A 15,215-nucleotide genomic window follows, 5' to 3' on the forward strand; every position below is an offset into this window, starting at 1 on the left:
TGCAAAAGACTACAAATAGCATCATACTTTGTAGTACAAATTACAGACAAAAGTATGTCTGTACCAAAGTAAGTAGCATTTAGGAGTACATAGGTATGTGGTTAAAGTGTTGATAGAAGCAACGGAGTAATGAACACAGAATTCAATGTAGGACTTACACCTGGGGCCCAGAGGGGCAGGGACCTTTGGAGCAGGAGAACATCAATGATACGGCTATTGGCTTTATTTCCAAAGTCGAGGGACAGGTTCCTGGGTGTACATTTTGTTATTTGTTAGTTTTAGCTATTTCATGGTATTAAACATAGGAAAACAAAAAATCCCACCTTGCCTGAGGATCAGAATGGAGATTGTGGTTTTAAGAGAAGTTCTGAAAGGGCTGCCCCAGTTCTGGGCCTGAAGCTAGTTCCCTGGGGTGCTGGGCGAACCCAGCAGCAGGCATCGGAAGGAGCAGACCTTGAGAGCAGGGGCGCTGCTCGGCCCTGGGCCTCTCTCCTCCTGCCGCTGCGTCCTCTGCTCTAGGACAGGAGTCCTGACCCCGGCCTCACGGGGCTGTGGGGAGGACTGCGCTGGCACGGCGCGTGTAGCTGGGACGCGTGCTCCGCGGGGTGCACACTTCTGAGGCTGCTGTAGGCGGTGCAGCCAGAGGCTGTGTCCTCTGTGGGCTTGGGGTAGACCAGCGGGTCACGTCACCAAAACCCACACTGTAGAAAAGGGTTTGAAAAAGAATCAGTCTTGTTCTGGCTTAGTCCAGAAATTCTTGTTCGACTTAAAATGAGGGGTTGACAGCTAGCACTTTGACTCAGTCCGTGTCTCTTTCTTTCTTCCCTCCCTTTTCCCTTGTCATCTCAGCACTGGGAAGTTTGGTGCCTGCTTTATACCAGGACTCTGTAAGCAAAGCGATCTAACCTTGTATGCGTCCCGGCCTGGGCTCCGGCTGTGGAAGGCCGACATCCACGGGACTGTCCAGGCCACGTTTATCTTGAAAGACGTCTTCGCCGGAGGAGTCAAGCCTTTCGAGCTTTACCCACGCCTGGACTCCGCCGAGCGGGGAGGGTGCAGCTCACCTGAGAAGCACCTGGGGCTTGTGTCATGCTTCTTCCAAGAAGGCTGGGTGTTGAGTTGGAATGAATATAGTATTTACCTCCTGGATACCGTCAACCAGGTGAGCAAAGGGATGACACCGCACCTTCTTCTAGAGGCAGGAGGGTGTGCACAGGCCTCCTGCTTCCTCTCAGGGTGGAACAGCCTGGGTCCTGTGTGTTGCCTTTTCCATTGAGCTGGTCATGGAAACCAGGTGTAGATTTGAAAAAATATTTGCTTTAAATATTCGTAGTCCTATCCCCTGCTAAGAAAGTGTGTGTGTGTTTTATTTAAGCAGAAAAGTAAATTTGTTCTCTATCGTTTCTTTGAATCATGTGTTTTATGGCTACCAAATTACCGTGTGCGTAATGAAATGAGATCAAAACTCAAACATTAACAGAAAGAGTGAGACAGGGGCCCACTCCCCAAGGTTTCCCCAGGGTGAGGCTGAGCGAGGCAGGGGGCCTATCTCTAGCTTTCTTTCTACCTTCTTTTTTTACCCTTATTTCTCCTCCCGAGTGGAGCTACTTCGTGCCATTTTTCCCCCACTTTACTTGATGATGTATTTGGACACCTTTCCAGCATTATTAAATCATGGTTGGAAACAATTTCTGTTTAAAGTAGGGTGATGAGATTATTGCCAATAGAGATTGCTTTAGGATTTTTTTTTAACTGTTCAGTTTCAGTATATTCTTTGTTTAAAAATTTTATTTATTTTTAGTTGCACTAAGTCTTTGTTGCGACAGGGGGCCGGGACTGGTGAGTTGGCCTAGGGAATCACCAAGGTGCCTTTAGCCCTGAGTTTCTCTTAAGGAACGTTTGAAAGACATTTTTGTGTTCTTCCCCAGGTCTAGAGAACACAGCTTTTCTTTTTTCTTTGGGTACTCTTTGAACTTAATGTGCACTTATTAGTTGGTGGGGTCAAGGTATACTATAATGATACATCAATTCCTCTCTTCTGAACACTCACCCAAAGCTTTCTCCCGTAGGTGTAATTAACTTCATTTTGTAGGTGGAGAAGTGGAGCCAGAGAGGCGGGGCATGAACAGACAGTCTGAACGTGGCAGCACGATCAGAAGCTTTCAGACTGCTGTCAGGATTATTTAAGAATTAACAAAGGACTTAGACCCATTTTCTCCTCTGCGTTGAGCTAGTCTGTTATTTGCTGTTGACTGAGAAGCAAGAATGTTTTTTAGTCAGCGAGGGCTCAGGGTTGTCCTGTGTTTTGGGTGCTGACAGCTTTCAGATGCATTGGAGGAGTCCTATCTCCCTCCTCGTTCATTCACAACCGCAACTCGCAGTGCCCGCCTGAGCTCTCCTGTGGGAATCCGCATGGTGGGGGCCCTAGACCTGCCAGCACACGTCCAGCCCAGGAGAGATGGGCCGGGTGGGGGTTAGTGTAAAGGGCTGTGAGCTCTGAGAGTCTGGGCATCGCTGAGGAGGGCCCGCTTGTCAGGGACTCTTCCCAAGGAGGTGGCATCTGAATCTAGTTGAAACTCCCAGTGACCTAGGGCCAGGGAGAGAATCCAAGTGGAGGGCATGGCATCACAGGGTCAGGGCCAGGGTCCGGACTGGCCAGTGGATGCGCCTGCAGCAGGGTGGGCGTGGGAGCACAACCAGGGCCAGTGGAGAGCGGCCAGGGGCGGGGAGAGACTGCAGGCTTGGTCCCAGAAAGGTACTGACGGGTACTCGGTCACCATCTGTCGGGTATTACCACACTTTGGGTTGAATTACTCCCAAGTTTCAGAAAGTCATGACAGCAAACAGCAGCTATTTGACTTCTTTGGATTCCAACACTGTTTGTACAGATTGAGCTATTATCATTGCCTGGTTTTGTGATTTTCTTTTTCCGGACAGGCCACAATTGCTGGTTTGGAAGGATCAGGTGATATCGTGTCTGTTTCCTGCACAGAAAATGAAATATTTTTCTTAAAGGGAGACAGGAACATTATACGAATTTCAAGCAGGCCTGAAGGACTAGCGTCAATAGGTTTGTATTTGTTATAAAATGTATGTAATTAAAGTTTATAATGTAGGAAACTTACCACTTTTATTTACTCATTAAGTGATTGTAGCTTTATCTAAATGAGTTATTCAGAGGGAGTTTCCTTTGATTCTTAAAAAAACAGTTTATGATACTTTTCTTGAAGATCACCTACTTTCAGTCAGGGTCTCACATTTGCTGGAATCGTTTCTGTGGGTCTGGAGGGTTGGGGGTTGAGTGCATAGGAAGGGGAACTCAGCACCCGCCTGAGTAATCTCCATCTGATGCTCTGAGCCAGCCTGTGGGATCGATGCACAAGACTTTCAAACATTGAAGTCTTGTCACCTGGGACACGTGTTTTACCCTTAATAATAAGAGCACGTCATCTTTCCCTCCGATAACCGCAGTAAAACCAGCCTCTTTACCAGTGCGGGACGGCCTGGAGACATCGGCGTGCACAGAGCAAGTCCACGGGCCACATGCGGAGAAGCCGCCGGCGGCCACGCCTTCCGAGACGAGGCTCCGGGGCTCTTCGGTGGCCAGCTCCGTGGCCAGCGAGCCCAGGAGCAGGAGCAGCTCGTTCAACTCCACGGACAGTGGCTCCGGGCCGCAGGCAGCCCCCGAGCTGGGCAGGGGCGGCCCGCTCACCTCAAAGAGATTCAGCGTGATCAGCTCGGAGGACTTCGACCAGGAACTAGTGGTGAAGCCTCTCAGAGTGAAAAAGAAGAAGAGGATGAAGAAGACAGGTACAATCCGCGGGAGAGCACCTGGGGCCCCCTCCCACTGCGTGGGGCCTCTCACCAGCCTGGGGTCGGGGGCTGCTCGCCGAGAGCACAGGCAGCAGTCAGTGTCTGTCCTCCTCGGAGGAGTTTCACTGTGAAAGCTTTATCCAGTATTTAACACAAAGTGTTATACTTTTAATACTTAAATTAAAAATTTGGTTTATTCATGTATATCATCTGCTGGACCAGAGAGTCTATGAGCTCAGAAGGAAAGCTGTGGGAATCTTCAGATACGTCAGTTTATGTCTAGTGTTGGGTATGTCATCAGATAACGGGATTTTTTTTTTTTGGCCATGCTGTAGGGCTTGTGAGATCTTAGTTCCCCAACCAAGGTATGAACCCATGTCCTTGGCAGTGAACTTGCAGAGTCCTAATGACTAAGTTGCCAGGGAATTCCCCAGATATGGGATTTTTAAAAAATTGCTTACTTTTGACTGCACTGGGTCTTTGGTGCCACGCCCAGGCTTTTCCGGTGGCAGTGAGTAGGGGTTGTCACTAGTCTGGCCTTGCAGAGGCTTCTGGTCTCGGCTTCTGGTCGCGGCTTACAGGCTCCAGAGTTCAGCCTTCGATCATTGTGGCTCATGGGCTTAGTTGCCCAGCGGCATGTGGGATCTTCGCGGATCAGGGATCAAACCCACATCCCCTGCTTTGGTAGATGGATTCTTAACCTACCACCAGGAAAGTCCCAGATACAGGATTTAACATGGAATTTTTTTAACTTATTGCTTACTCCTTGATGCTTATTGAGCCTCTCTACTAAAGATCGCTACAGTATTGAAGGAAAGTGTTATCAGATGCTTTAATATTTTAATAAGTTTAAAAAGTTGTTCTGTGATCCATTTGTTCCTTTGTTTTTGCTTAGTTAACATTTGTTGAAGGAAGCCTCAGAGCCCATCATGTGTACAGTATTTTCATCCATTTAAAACACCCCCACATCGGGATACTTTGTACTTGAGAGATTTATTCTTCACCCATTACAGCTCCTTCATTTACGACGCCTTTTTCCTTAAGCCAAGTTTTTGTTTTTTAGCTCGCTTCTTGCCACTTGTGTGGCGTCCTGCCTAACCCTAACCGTTCTTGTTTCAAGTTGAAGGCGGGAGCAGCGCCACGGGCCCCAGCCCCCTTGAGCCGACCCCCGGCCGTGAGTGTCCTGGGGACAGCCCCCAGTCCGTGAGCACGGACCTGCCGTCTGCGGCCTCCAGCTTGGGCAGCATCGTGGACCGGTCCAGCACAGGGTCTCCTGACCAGGAGAGCAGTGTCAGCAGGGAGGCCAGTGGTGTGCTGCCAGAGTATAGCGACCCTGAGGCATTCAGTGTCCTGGAGGTCCCCCTGCCCGCCCCCGACCTGCTGAACGGAGGAGCTGAGGGGAGAACTGAAAGCCCCCTGGGCGACGGTGAGGGCGGGACCGAGCCGCCCAGTGGGGCAGGGAGTTCCTCCTGGAGCCGGACGGAGTGTGCGGAGGACACTGAGGACATCGTGGAGCTCGAGGAGGAGCCTCAGCCTGCGGACAGTGGGCCGGGCAGCACAGCAGAGGCCCGGGGGGACGGGGCCGTGCAGCCTGATGGCCCCCCGGGTGCTTTCTCAGAAGCCTGCCTCCTGGACTCGGCGCCGGAGCCTTCCCACCTCAGCTGGGCCCCCAGTGCAGAGCAGCGGCTTCCGGGGGCCACGGCTGATGAAGGCAGAGCTGAGGAGCTCCCCGAAGAGCAGGGCTTCCTGATGCACATGGGAGCCCCCCACAACCTCAGCCCGAGTCCCTGGCGCACTCCTGACGCTAACGCGGGCCAGACAGTGGTCGTTGCTTCCGAGCGTGACCTGGGTGGGGGAGGCCGACCACCTCCCTGGACCTTGGCCGCCAGCGCCCAGGAGCAGCCCCCACGGGACCAGGTGCTGACATCCAGCGATGAGGAGGACATCTACGGCCACGGGCTGCCCTCTTCATCCTCGGAGACGAGCGTGACGGAGCTAGGAGGGGGCCGCTCCCTGCAGGACCTGAGGCAGCTGGGCACAGACGACCCCGGGCTGCTCAAGGCCGATCAGGTACGAGGGCTCCTTCCTTTAGGGAAGTCACTGGCAAACTGACACTGGGAAGAAGTTATACTCCCACTGTCAACCCTGTGAGCCAAGTGCTGGAGGCCCAGATTTGAGGAGACTCCAGCACAGGGGTCTGAAATGGCCTGGGCTCCTGCTGACCTGCCGTTCCCAGTCAGTAACCAGCAAGAGCGGCCTCTCATCATTGATCCTGACCCGGGAGGGCCAGCCCAGCATGGGCACCTAGTGTTCATCATCCTGGAGAGTGGCTGGGTTGGCTGGGGGCCACTCCAGGAACCCAGTGGGCAGAGGCCCGTCCCCTCGCGGAGGAGAAGGTGCAGAGCAGGCCGGAGGCCAGCACTCCCTGCCCCCATCTCCTCAGACGTGCATCTCTTTGACTCAACATCGGTGCCAAGGCGTGACGGGCGTAGAAGGGAGCTGCTCCCTGCGGAACCTGAGGCAGCTGGGCACGGATGACCCTGGACTCCAGACATGAGAGCTGCAGTAGTTAGGGTCCTGAGCTCTAGAGCGCAGGCTCGGTAGTCTGGGTCCCCCGGGCTCTAGAGCGCAGGCTCGGTAGTCTGGGTCCCCCGGGCTCTAGAGCGCAGGCTCGGTAGTCTGGGTCCCCCGGGCTCTAGAGCGCAGGCTCGGTAGTCTGGGTCCCCCGGGCTCTAGAGCGCAGGCTCGGTAGTCTGGGTCCCCCGGGCTCTAGAGCGCAGGCTCGGTAGTCTGGGTCCCCCGGGCTCTAGAGCGCAGGCTCGGTAGTCTGGGTCCCCCGGGCTCTAGAGCGCAGGCTCGGTAGTCTGGGTCCCCCGGGCTCTAGAGCGCAGGCTCGGTAGTCTGGGTCCCCCGGGCTCTAGAGCGCAGGCTCGGTAGTCTGGGTCCCCCGGGCTCTAGAGCGCAGGCTCGGTAGTCTGGGTCCCCCGGGCTCTAGAGCGCAGGCTCCGTAGTTTGGGCCCCTGGGCTCTAGACCTCAGGCTCAGTAGCTGTGCCGCATGGGCCTAGTTGTTCCTTGGCACATGGGATTTTCCCGGATCAGGGATCAAAGCATGTCTCCTGCACTGGCAGGCGGATTCTTTACAGGGAAGTCCAGCAAGTAATTATCATTAGATGTGTTTGGATTCAGAGCTGTGTATTGTAACTCTTCTTGCTGTGTGGCTGTGAGGTGTGGCCTGTGGGTGAACCTACAGCCACGTGCACCATCCCTAGATGCCTGTGGAACCTCTGTCCTGCCGAGGCACAGCATTGGGGCAGCACCCACAGGGGTCTGGTGCCACGCTCAGCCCTTTACAAATTCAACTCATTTACTTTTCTGGAAACAAAAACCACAAGCTCTAGGTGCTCCCATTTCACTGGAGGAAGTGGAGACTCACTTCGTTGGCTTTACAGGGTCAAGTAGCAAGTGGGGCCAGGGTGGCCCTAGGGTCCCCTCTCTCAAACTTTGGTGCTGTCTGTCCTGCCTTGAGAGCAAAACCTCGCGCTTACTTGCTTTAAGACAGCGTGCCCTTTCCCGCAGTTTTCTGTGCGTTCGCCCTTTCTTGAGTGCCTTCGGCTGCCAAGGTCTGCATCTGGCGCTGGGACACTGCAGTGCTTGTGACGGGCAGTCCTGGGTCCCAGAGTCCGAGTCAGGGAGGAGCCAGATAATCTGCAGATCCTCCTAGTGGAGCAGGACTTGGGTGCTGGTGATGAGCATAGGGCGGAGAGGGGGTGGCCACAGGGCCCCCACCCGCCCCGGCATTAGCCAGGCAGCTCTGGCCTGGGTGATTGGGCTTCTTGGGCAGAGTTTTAGAAAGTTCTCGGTGAGAGGGCCCCTAGCACTGTGAGGACCTCGTATGCCTTCACCCAGCCCAGCCATCTGAAAGCCACATTTGGTGGGTTTTGAGGGGTAGATAAGGTGTGTCCTGGGGAGCAGGGCCAGCTGAGAAGAATTGGGCATCATGCTCTGTGAAGCAGTGAACGAACGTCCTTGTATGGGTGATTGTACAAATACATGGGTTTCTTTTGCAGTTTTGGAAAACTTTTAAAGTACACACTTTATTTAGCTTTGGTTTTTGAAAGGCTCCTCGCAGCTAAACCTTAGTCTCCAAACTCCAGTCAGGCAGTGTCCTGGCCAGGCGTCCGCCAACCACAGGGTGGGCCGCCTGTTTGGTGACTGGAACAGAACTCAAAAGCATCCCGTGAGAAAACAAGGCGGCGGCAGTGCCGTCTCTCCTGTGGCGATTAGGCGCGCAGAGGCCAGTCTGCCCGCAGGTGGGAGGGGAGCACGCCTGTAGAATGGCAGTGCGAACCCCGGGTTAGGGAAGAGGTTACAGTATCAGCGAAAAAGTGTTTATCCAGGGATGTGGTGGGGTCCTTGCAGGGACAGCAGCTCCCATCTCACAGTGTTTCTGTGAGAGCTGGTCCAGAGACAGTGGGGCCGGCCTCCGCATGGCTGCTCAGAGGGCCTTTCACACACACACACACACACACGTGCACAGCCCTTTCAGCTCCGCGACTTTAATGCTGGCGCACTTTTCATGTTGCCGAGTGTGGGGCACATGCAGCTGTGTCTTCTGTCGCTGACTCAGCAGGCTCTGTCCTTGTCAGTTTGCAGAAAGCTGGATGGGCTACTCTGGGCCCGGCCACGGCATCCTCAGCTTGGCGGTCTCCGAGAAGTACCTCTGGTGCCTGGACTACAAAGGCGGCCTGTTCTGCAGCGCGTTGCCGGGCGCTGGGCTGCGCTGGCAGAAGTTCGAAGATGCCGTCCAGCAGGTGGCAGTCTCGCCCTCAGGTTTGCCTCCTGGCTCCCTGCGCCCGAACCCCCACCCCACGCAGCCGCTCGGCACTCGGGACCCTCGGTCGGCAGACCTTGGCCTTTCCTGGAGGGCTGAGGGCTTTTCTCCATGGGACGTGGACTGCTTCATTTGACATCAACTAAAAATTGTGTAAATGCAGTTCAGTTTTTAGTTTTTTATTAATTGCAGTGGTAACACATGAACATACTCTTGTTAAGTTATGCAAATAGCTTGAATTTTGAGTTTTTTTTAAAGAAATATTAACATACAAATTTCTCATAAGAATAAATGTGTTCCTGTTTCTTAGTGTTGCTTTAAAGCAACTGAACTAATGAAGATGGGCCCATGGATATGTTGGATAAATTTGAAATATTTGGTTTCTCTCTTAGAAATTATTTTTTAATGAGCTACATACATCTTTCGGTGAACAAGCTACTCCTGGGCTGTGAAAAGAAAATGCATTCAGTCCTTCAAGCCGTGATCAGGCCGTTGTCAGTGGGCTGGGACAGACGCTTCCTGGGTGAGGGTCTACCCCTGCCCCCGTCTGCACAGAACCTTCTGTTTTTCATAATGCTGGCTGCTTTACCTATTTGGGGACGGGGTAGAACAAAAGTATGTATGTATATTTGCCTGGTTGTAGCTGGTTTGTTAGAGCATAAGAATGGCAGGCAGACAAAACTGAGCCTGTGACGTCTGTTAGAGGCTCCCTCTGACTCTCCTGGCCTTTGTCACTGTGTAAACCAGTAGTTTGTTCAGGGTGGTTTACTTCTATCTTTTTCCTGTTTGAAAAATATTTTTCCTTACAGACTAAGATAATAATCTGTTCCATTCAATTCAGTTCAGTTCAGTCGCTCAGTCATGTCCGACTCTTTGCGACCCCAGAATCGCAGCACACCAGGCCTCCCTGTCCATCACCAACTCCCAGAGTTCACTCAGACTCACATCCACTGATTTGGTGTTGCCATCCAGCCATCTCATCCTCTGTCATCCCCTTCTCCTCCTGCCCCCAATCCCTCCCAGCATCAGAGTCTTTTCCAATGAGTCAACTCTTCTCATGAGGTGGCCAAAGTATTGGAGTTTCAGCTTTAGCATCAATCCTTCCAATGAACACCCAGGGCTGATCTCCTTCAGAATGGATCTCCTTGCAGGCCAAGGGACTCTCAAGAGTCTTCTCCAACACCACAGTTCAAAAGCATCAATTCTTCGGCGCTCAGCTTTCTTCACAGTCCAACTCTCACATCCATACATGACCTCTGGAAAAACCATAGCCCTGACTAGACGGACCTTTGTTGGCAAAGTAATGTCTTTGCTTTTGAATATGCTATCTAGGTTGGTCATAACTTTCCTTCCAAGGAGTAAGCATCTTTTAATTTCATGGCTGCAGTCACCATCTGCAGTGATTTTGGAGCCCCCAAAAATAAAGTCTGACACTGTTTCCACTGTTTCCCCATCTATTTCCCATGAAGTGATGGGACCGGATGCCATGATATTCATTTTCTGAATGTTGAGCTTTAAGCCCACTTTTTCACTGTCCACTTTCACTTTCATCAAGAGGCTTTTGAGTTCCTCTTCACTTTCTGCCGTAAGGGTGGTGTCCTCTGCATATCTGAGGTTATTGATATTTCTCCCGGCAATCTTGATTCCAGCTTGTGCTTCTTCCAGTCCAGTGTTTCTCATGATGTACTCTGCATAGAAGTTAAATAAGCAGGGTGATAATATACAGCCTTGACGTACTCCTTTTCCTATTTGGAACCAGTCTGTTGTTCCATGTCCAGCTCTAACTGTTGCTTCCTGACCTGCATATAGGTTTCTCAAGAGGCAGGTCATGTGGTCTGGTATTCCCATCTCTTTCAGAATTTTCCACAGTTTATTGTGATCCACACAGTCAAAGGCTTTGGCATAGTCAATAAAGCTGACTTTATATAGTTGTGAACTTTAACCCTTTCCATCTCATTTACCTTTGGGTTCATCTCCCCAGCCGGTTATAAACTTGGGTTCTTTCTTGATTCTGTGAATTACTTTGTGTGTCCACACCATTCAGTCCCTCACCGCTCCAGTGGGAGCTCTGTCTCCACCAGGTTGGTGCTCTGGCTGAGCCGTTCTGCAGGGCCCCGGCCAGGCCGGGCACCGGGGCTGTGGGCTGTGCCGGCCGCCTCTCCTCCGCCTGCGCCTCGCGTTGGAGCCTCTGTGCGGCCTGTGCGCTCTGGGTGACACTGGTGCTTTGTTACACCTTGCCTCCGTCTCCATAGACGGGCTTCCTGTTTGCCTTCCTCCTTCCCTCCCCATTTTCTGTTTAGTAGAAAGTGGAGAATTCCACTTAGAATTTTTTAAGTGGAAAAAGGGACAGCCCAGCTCAGATGTGTCCTTTTCCTGCACCGTGTCCCTTTGGCTGGTCCAGAATTCACCCTGTGCCTTCGAGTCCCTCCGGTGCTCTCTTTCCTGGGAACTCACTGTGCCTCAGGACGGCCGACGGTCCTCACCGGGCGCACCTAGCGGCACTGCTCCTCTCCCACGTGGCGTGGGCCCCTGACGCCCGCCCTGTGTGCTGTGTCCTTGAGCCAGTCTCGCTTCCTGATGGCCTGCGGGCTGCCGGCGACCCCCTTTCACACATGAGGAGGCGGCTGAGGGGGCCCGGGGGCTCGCGCCTCAGCACTGCCCTTCCCCGGTCGGCGTAGCAGCAAAGGGGGCATGTTGGAGAGATCGCTTGCCCGCAGCACCCAGAAGGGAGTTTAGCGGGTAAGAATTCTCGGTGTTCATTGGCCCTTGAATAGAATTTTCATTTCCACAGGCGCCCTTCTTTGGAAGATTGAACAGAAGTCTAACCGAGCCTTTGCGTGCGGAAAAGTGACCATCAAGGGGAAGCGCCACTGGTACGAAGCTCTGCCCCAGGCGGTGTTTGTGGCCCTGAGCGACGACACGGCCTGGATCATCAGGACCAACGGGGACCTGTACCTGCAGACAGGTGGCTGCCCCGGGGTGACTGCACTTTGGTGGCAATGTGCTTGGAGGCGGTGACGGAGGGGCTGGATGCGAATCGAAGTTAAAACATTTCCGGAAAGAGAGTATTTGCCATTGAAATCTATTAGCACCCTTCTGCTATTCACTCACGTTCAGCCCAGGACATATTTACGGCAGGAATTAATAAAATTATTTTGAATCTTATAGGGCTAACCATTCATTGCATGTCCCTTTTCCTGTGGTATCAAATCTGCAGAGGAAAGAGTAACAGAAATGACATTAGAATCATTTTTCCCTTTAACTCATGAAAGTTTTTTCAGCCCGGTCAAAGCCCTGCTTCCGTATCCTTATTTACACATGGGTCAGGAAAAAACATCGAGAAATAATCTGCTCCAAATAGCAGTTTATCTCATCCTAGGAAACTGCCCTGAGGGGAACCTTTAGCTGTTGGAAGAGACTCAGTGGGACTTGTTTATTAAAAATAAACTGTAATGAGAGTCAGTGTTTATGTACCGTCAGCAAAATGGGATATGGGTTTCCAAAAGCAACATGATTTAGCAGTACCTGGAAATGAGTCCAGGGCAGGAGCTCTTTTTCGCTTGTCAGGAGGCCCTGTTGGATTTATGTAAAGATCAGTCTTTTGACCATTTAATACTGCCGCTTCCGAGAGGATGTTTCCATCTCTGTTGGGAACGGTCAGCCAGGGACAGCTTTGGGGCTGGAAGCCCTTCGCACCTGGCTCACTCTCGGCTGTGGGGATGCCAGCATGACAGCAGCTCCTGCCTCGGCCCAGAGGGCAGCCCTGCCAGCTTCGGGCCCGTGTGCCCGCCAGTCCCTCCAGCCTGTTCCTGTGGCTTCCTTGAAAGCGAAAAATAGCTGGGAAGACAGGCACGTCCAACTTCAGAGGCATCTGAATATCATTCCTGCTGGGGAAAGAGGGCACTCTGGCCTGGGGATGAGGGGGGTCTTAAGAATCACCTGGGCAGTGATTTCAGCCCAACTCAGACCCACCCAGAGCTACCGGGTTAGAGTCTCCAGGTTTGGCCTGAGGATTAGTAGTGTAAGAAGTCCCGTAGGTGATTCCCACCGCGTTGAGTCCGAGGAAATGCAGCCCAAGGACTGTGATACCGAGGGGCACTTTAGTGATGAGTAGGGACACGTCAGGGAGTGCAGAGGCCCAGCTGCAGGCCAAGGCCGCAGGTACGGGCTTTAGGTAGCAGCCGCTCTGCCAGTTCCCTTAGGAGTGGCCTTGGAGCTCCTGAGACGGGACTTGCAGAGTCTGCGAGGGCCGTGGCCACTGAGTGCAGAGGGCCTCTCTGCGCACCGGCTCCTCTGGGCCAGGGCCCTCCTGGCTCAGGTCTGGCTGCTCTCCTGTGCTGGGCTTTCATGTTCTCTCAGCACTTGGTTAGCTACATGGGGACACTAGAAGGTCCTGAATTGTTGTTATTCCAGTTTCCAAAGAGCATCCAAAAACACTACAGATGAACGTTATATTTAAGCACTGTTTAACCATCTTAGGTTAACTGAACCTTAAAAAGAGAAAACACTTACTATGAAAGGAAAGGCTATTAATAACAGAATACCAAAAAAGAAAAATAAGCCAGCAACAGGATGAGAATGGGGAGTGAAATCCTGATGGTGTGTCTCTGGGGGCTTTCCGCCTTCCCCGGCAGGTCTCAGCGTGGATCGCCCCTGCGCCAGAGCCGTGAAGGTCGACTGTCCGTTCCCGCTGTCCCAGGTCACTGCCCGCAACAGCGTGGTGTGGGCGCTGACGGAGCAGCGAGCCCTCCTGTACCGGGAGGGGGTGAGCAGCTTCTGCCCCGAGGGGGAGCTCTGGAAGTGCGACATCGTCAGGTATGCGCGCAGGGGCAGGCACGGTCTGTGTCCTCCTTGGCCCTGTCTGGTCTTTGTCAGCTTGATGCCCCTTAAGGGACGTGTGAGACTTTCCCAGGCAGAGCTGGTTCCCTGAAGGTTTCCAAGGTCGTGGTGTTCTCTGGTATTGTCAGGGTCAATGCCAGGAGCCTGGGCTTTGAAGGCACCCTATGCCTCCCTCTGACTGGCAGGCTGGACGTTGGGTCAGAGCTCAGTTTTAAAAATGCTTCTACCCTTGAGCAGCATTTGTGTGTGACCTTGAGCCCCACGTGTTCACAGGTCTCTCATGGTGGTCTTTCTGCGGAACTGCCCAGCGTCAGAAAGTTTCTGTTTAGAGTCTCAGATGACTGAACCAAATATTTTCATTTATTATCTTCCTTGTCAGCTGAAATTATCCATGAATTACAGTTTATTTGGTTGCTTTCTACCAGTCAAAATTTTCATTGCAGAATTACTGTCAGGTCATTTTTCTAGCATGGAATTATCAGTAGTCCTTAGAAAAGTTAGATTAGGATAGTCTTGGTTTGAGTTTAGCATCCCAGGAAACTTGAGTGAGCTCCTCTTGAGAGCCGGGGGCGGTGCTGGGCTGAGAGTGTGAACGTGACCCTGCCCTGACCTCACAGAGCTCCCGTCTGGGGGAACCACCCCCCATTGGTGTAGATGGTCCCGAGCCGGACAGGGACATGCCTCACGGGGGCGCCCCGGCCCCCCTGCAGAGGTCAGGGAGGCGCTGTGCTGGGGGGACTGCAGCTAATCCCTGACGCTGGCGGGGACATCACTGGATGACAGAGGGAGGGTGTTGTCCACCGAGAGGGCGGGTCTGCCAGGCTGCCGCTGCGCTGCACAGCCTGGCGCTGGGGGGTTCTGTTCACTTAACTGGTGGAGGCAGGGGTGGGATGCTGGATCACGCAGGCCTGGCGTCCCCCACACGCCTGCGCTCCTTCCCGGGTCGTCTTCTCTAAGGAGTGCCCCACCGTCCTGGGCCTGCAGGGTGTCCCTCAGGTCCCACCACACGTCTGAACGGCACACACTGCACAGCCAGTGAACTCTGAACTCAGGCTTCCTTCCTTGGAACTTGGAGTGGGACTCATCTCGTGTCGCACGCCGAGCACCCCCGGACACTTGATGCCAGTGTCCCAGGCACGCAGGGGCCGAGAGCCTGGTGCTGACGCCACGCTGCTGTCCTTGTTTGCAGTGAGCGGCAGGCTCTGGAGCCCGTCTGTGTGACTCTCGGGGACCAGCAGAGCCTGTGGGCTCTGGACATCCGAGGAAACCTGTGGTTCCGGACTGGCATCGTTTCCAAGAAGCCCCAAGGAGACGACGACCACTGGTGGCAGGTAGGTGTCCAGCTCCAGGGTCCGTGCCAGGACGCCTCCCACTTGGCGCCCCTCCCTGTTCCTTACGGAGCTCAGGGAGCTTGGGTTAAACCAACAGTGTTCACTTCTGCTGTTTGATGAGTTGTGTGTGCTCAGTCGTGTCTGACTCTTTGCAGCCCTGTGAACTCCATGAAATTCTCCAGACAAGAATACTGGAGTGGGTTTCCACTTCCTTCTCCAGGGGACCTTCTTGACCCAGGGATCAAACCCACATCTCCTGTACTGCAGGCAGTCTTTACTCCTCAGTCACCATTTGAGCACATTAGGAATATCAAGGCTTTTATCACAGAAAGTAACTTGGAAAGCTCTTTTTGCCTAAATATGCAGGCTTTGTTTATGTATTTTAAATTTTGGTGTTATT

The 15,215-nt window shown here is 53.1% G+C and overlaps 1 protein-coding gene across 4 annotated transcripts in view; it reads left to right on the forward strand.

Annotated features, from left to right (window-relative positions):
* The window catches only part of TECPR2 (tectonin beta-propeller repeat containing 2), a 102,518-nt gene that overhangs the window by 47,284 nt on the left and 40,019 nt on the right, over positions 1-15,215 (forward strand). For 3 of the 4 annotated variants that reach the window (XM_055556451.1, XM_055556453.1, XM_055556455.1), the window contains exons 6-13: positions 850-1,162; positions 2,938-3,070; positions 3,472-3,810; positions 4,934-5,883; positions 8,461-8,644; positions 11,437-11,610; positions 13,280-13,460; positions 14,674-14,815. In XM_055556451.1, the coding sequence (XP_055412426.1) occupies positions 850-1,162; positions 2,938-3,070; positions 3,472-3,810; positions 4,934-5,883; positions 8,461-8,644; positions 11,437-11,610; positions 13,280-13,460; positions 14,674-14,815 (2,416 nt within the window). The remainder of the gene's footprint in view (positions 1-849; positions 1,163-2,937; positions 3,071-3,471; positions 3,811-4,933; positions 5,884-8,460; positions 8,645-11,436; positions 11,611-13,279; positions 13,461-14,673; positions 14,816-15,215) is intronic. The other variant, XM_055556452.1, reaches the window with a different exon arrangement.

Source organism: Bubalus kerabau, chromosome 19 (assembly GCF_029407905.1).
Source record: "Bubalus kerabau isolate K-KA32 ecotype Philippines breed swamp buffalo chromosome 19, PCC_UOA_SB_1v2, whole genome shotgun sequence".
Classification (NCBI taxonomy): Eukaryota; Metazoa; Chordata; class Mammalia; order Artiodactyla; family Bovidae; genus Bubalus; species Bubalus kerabau.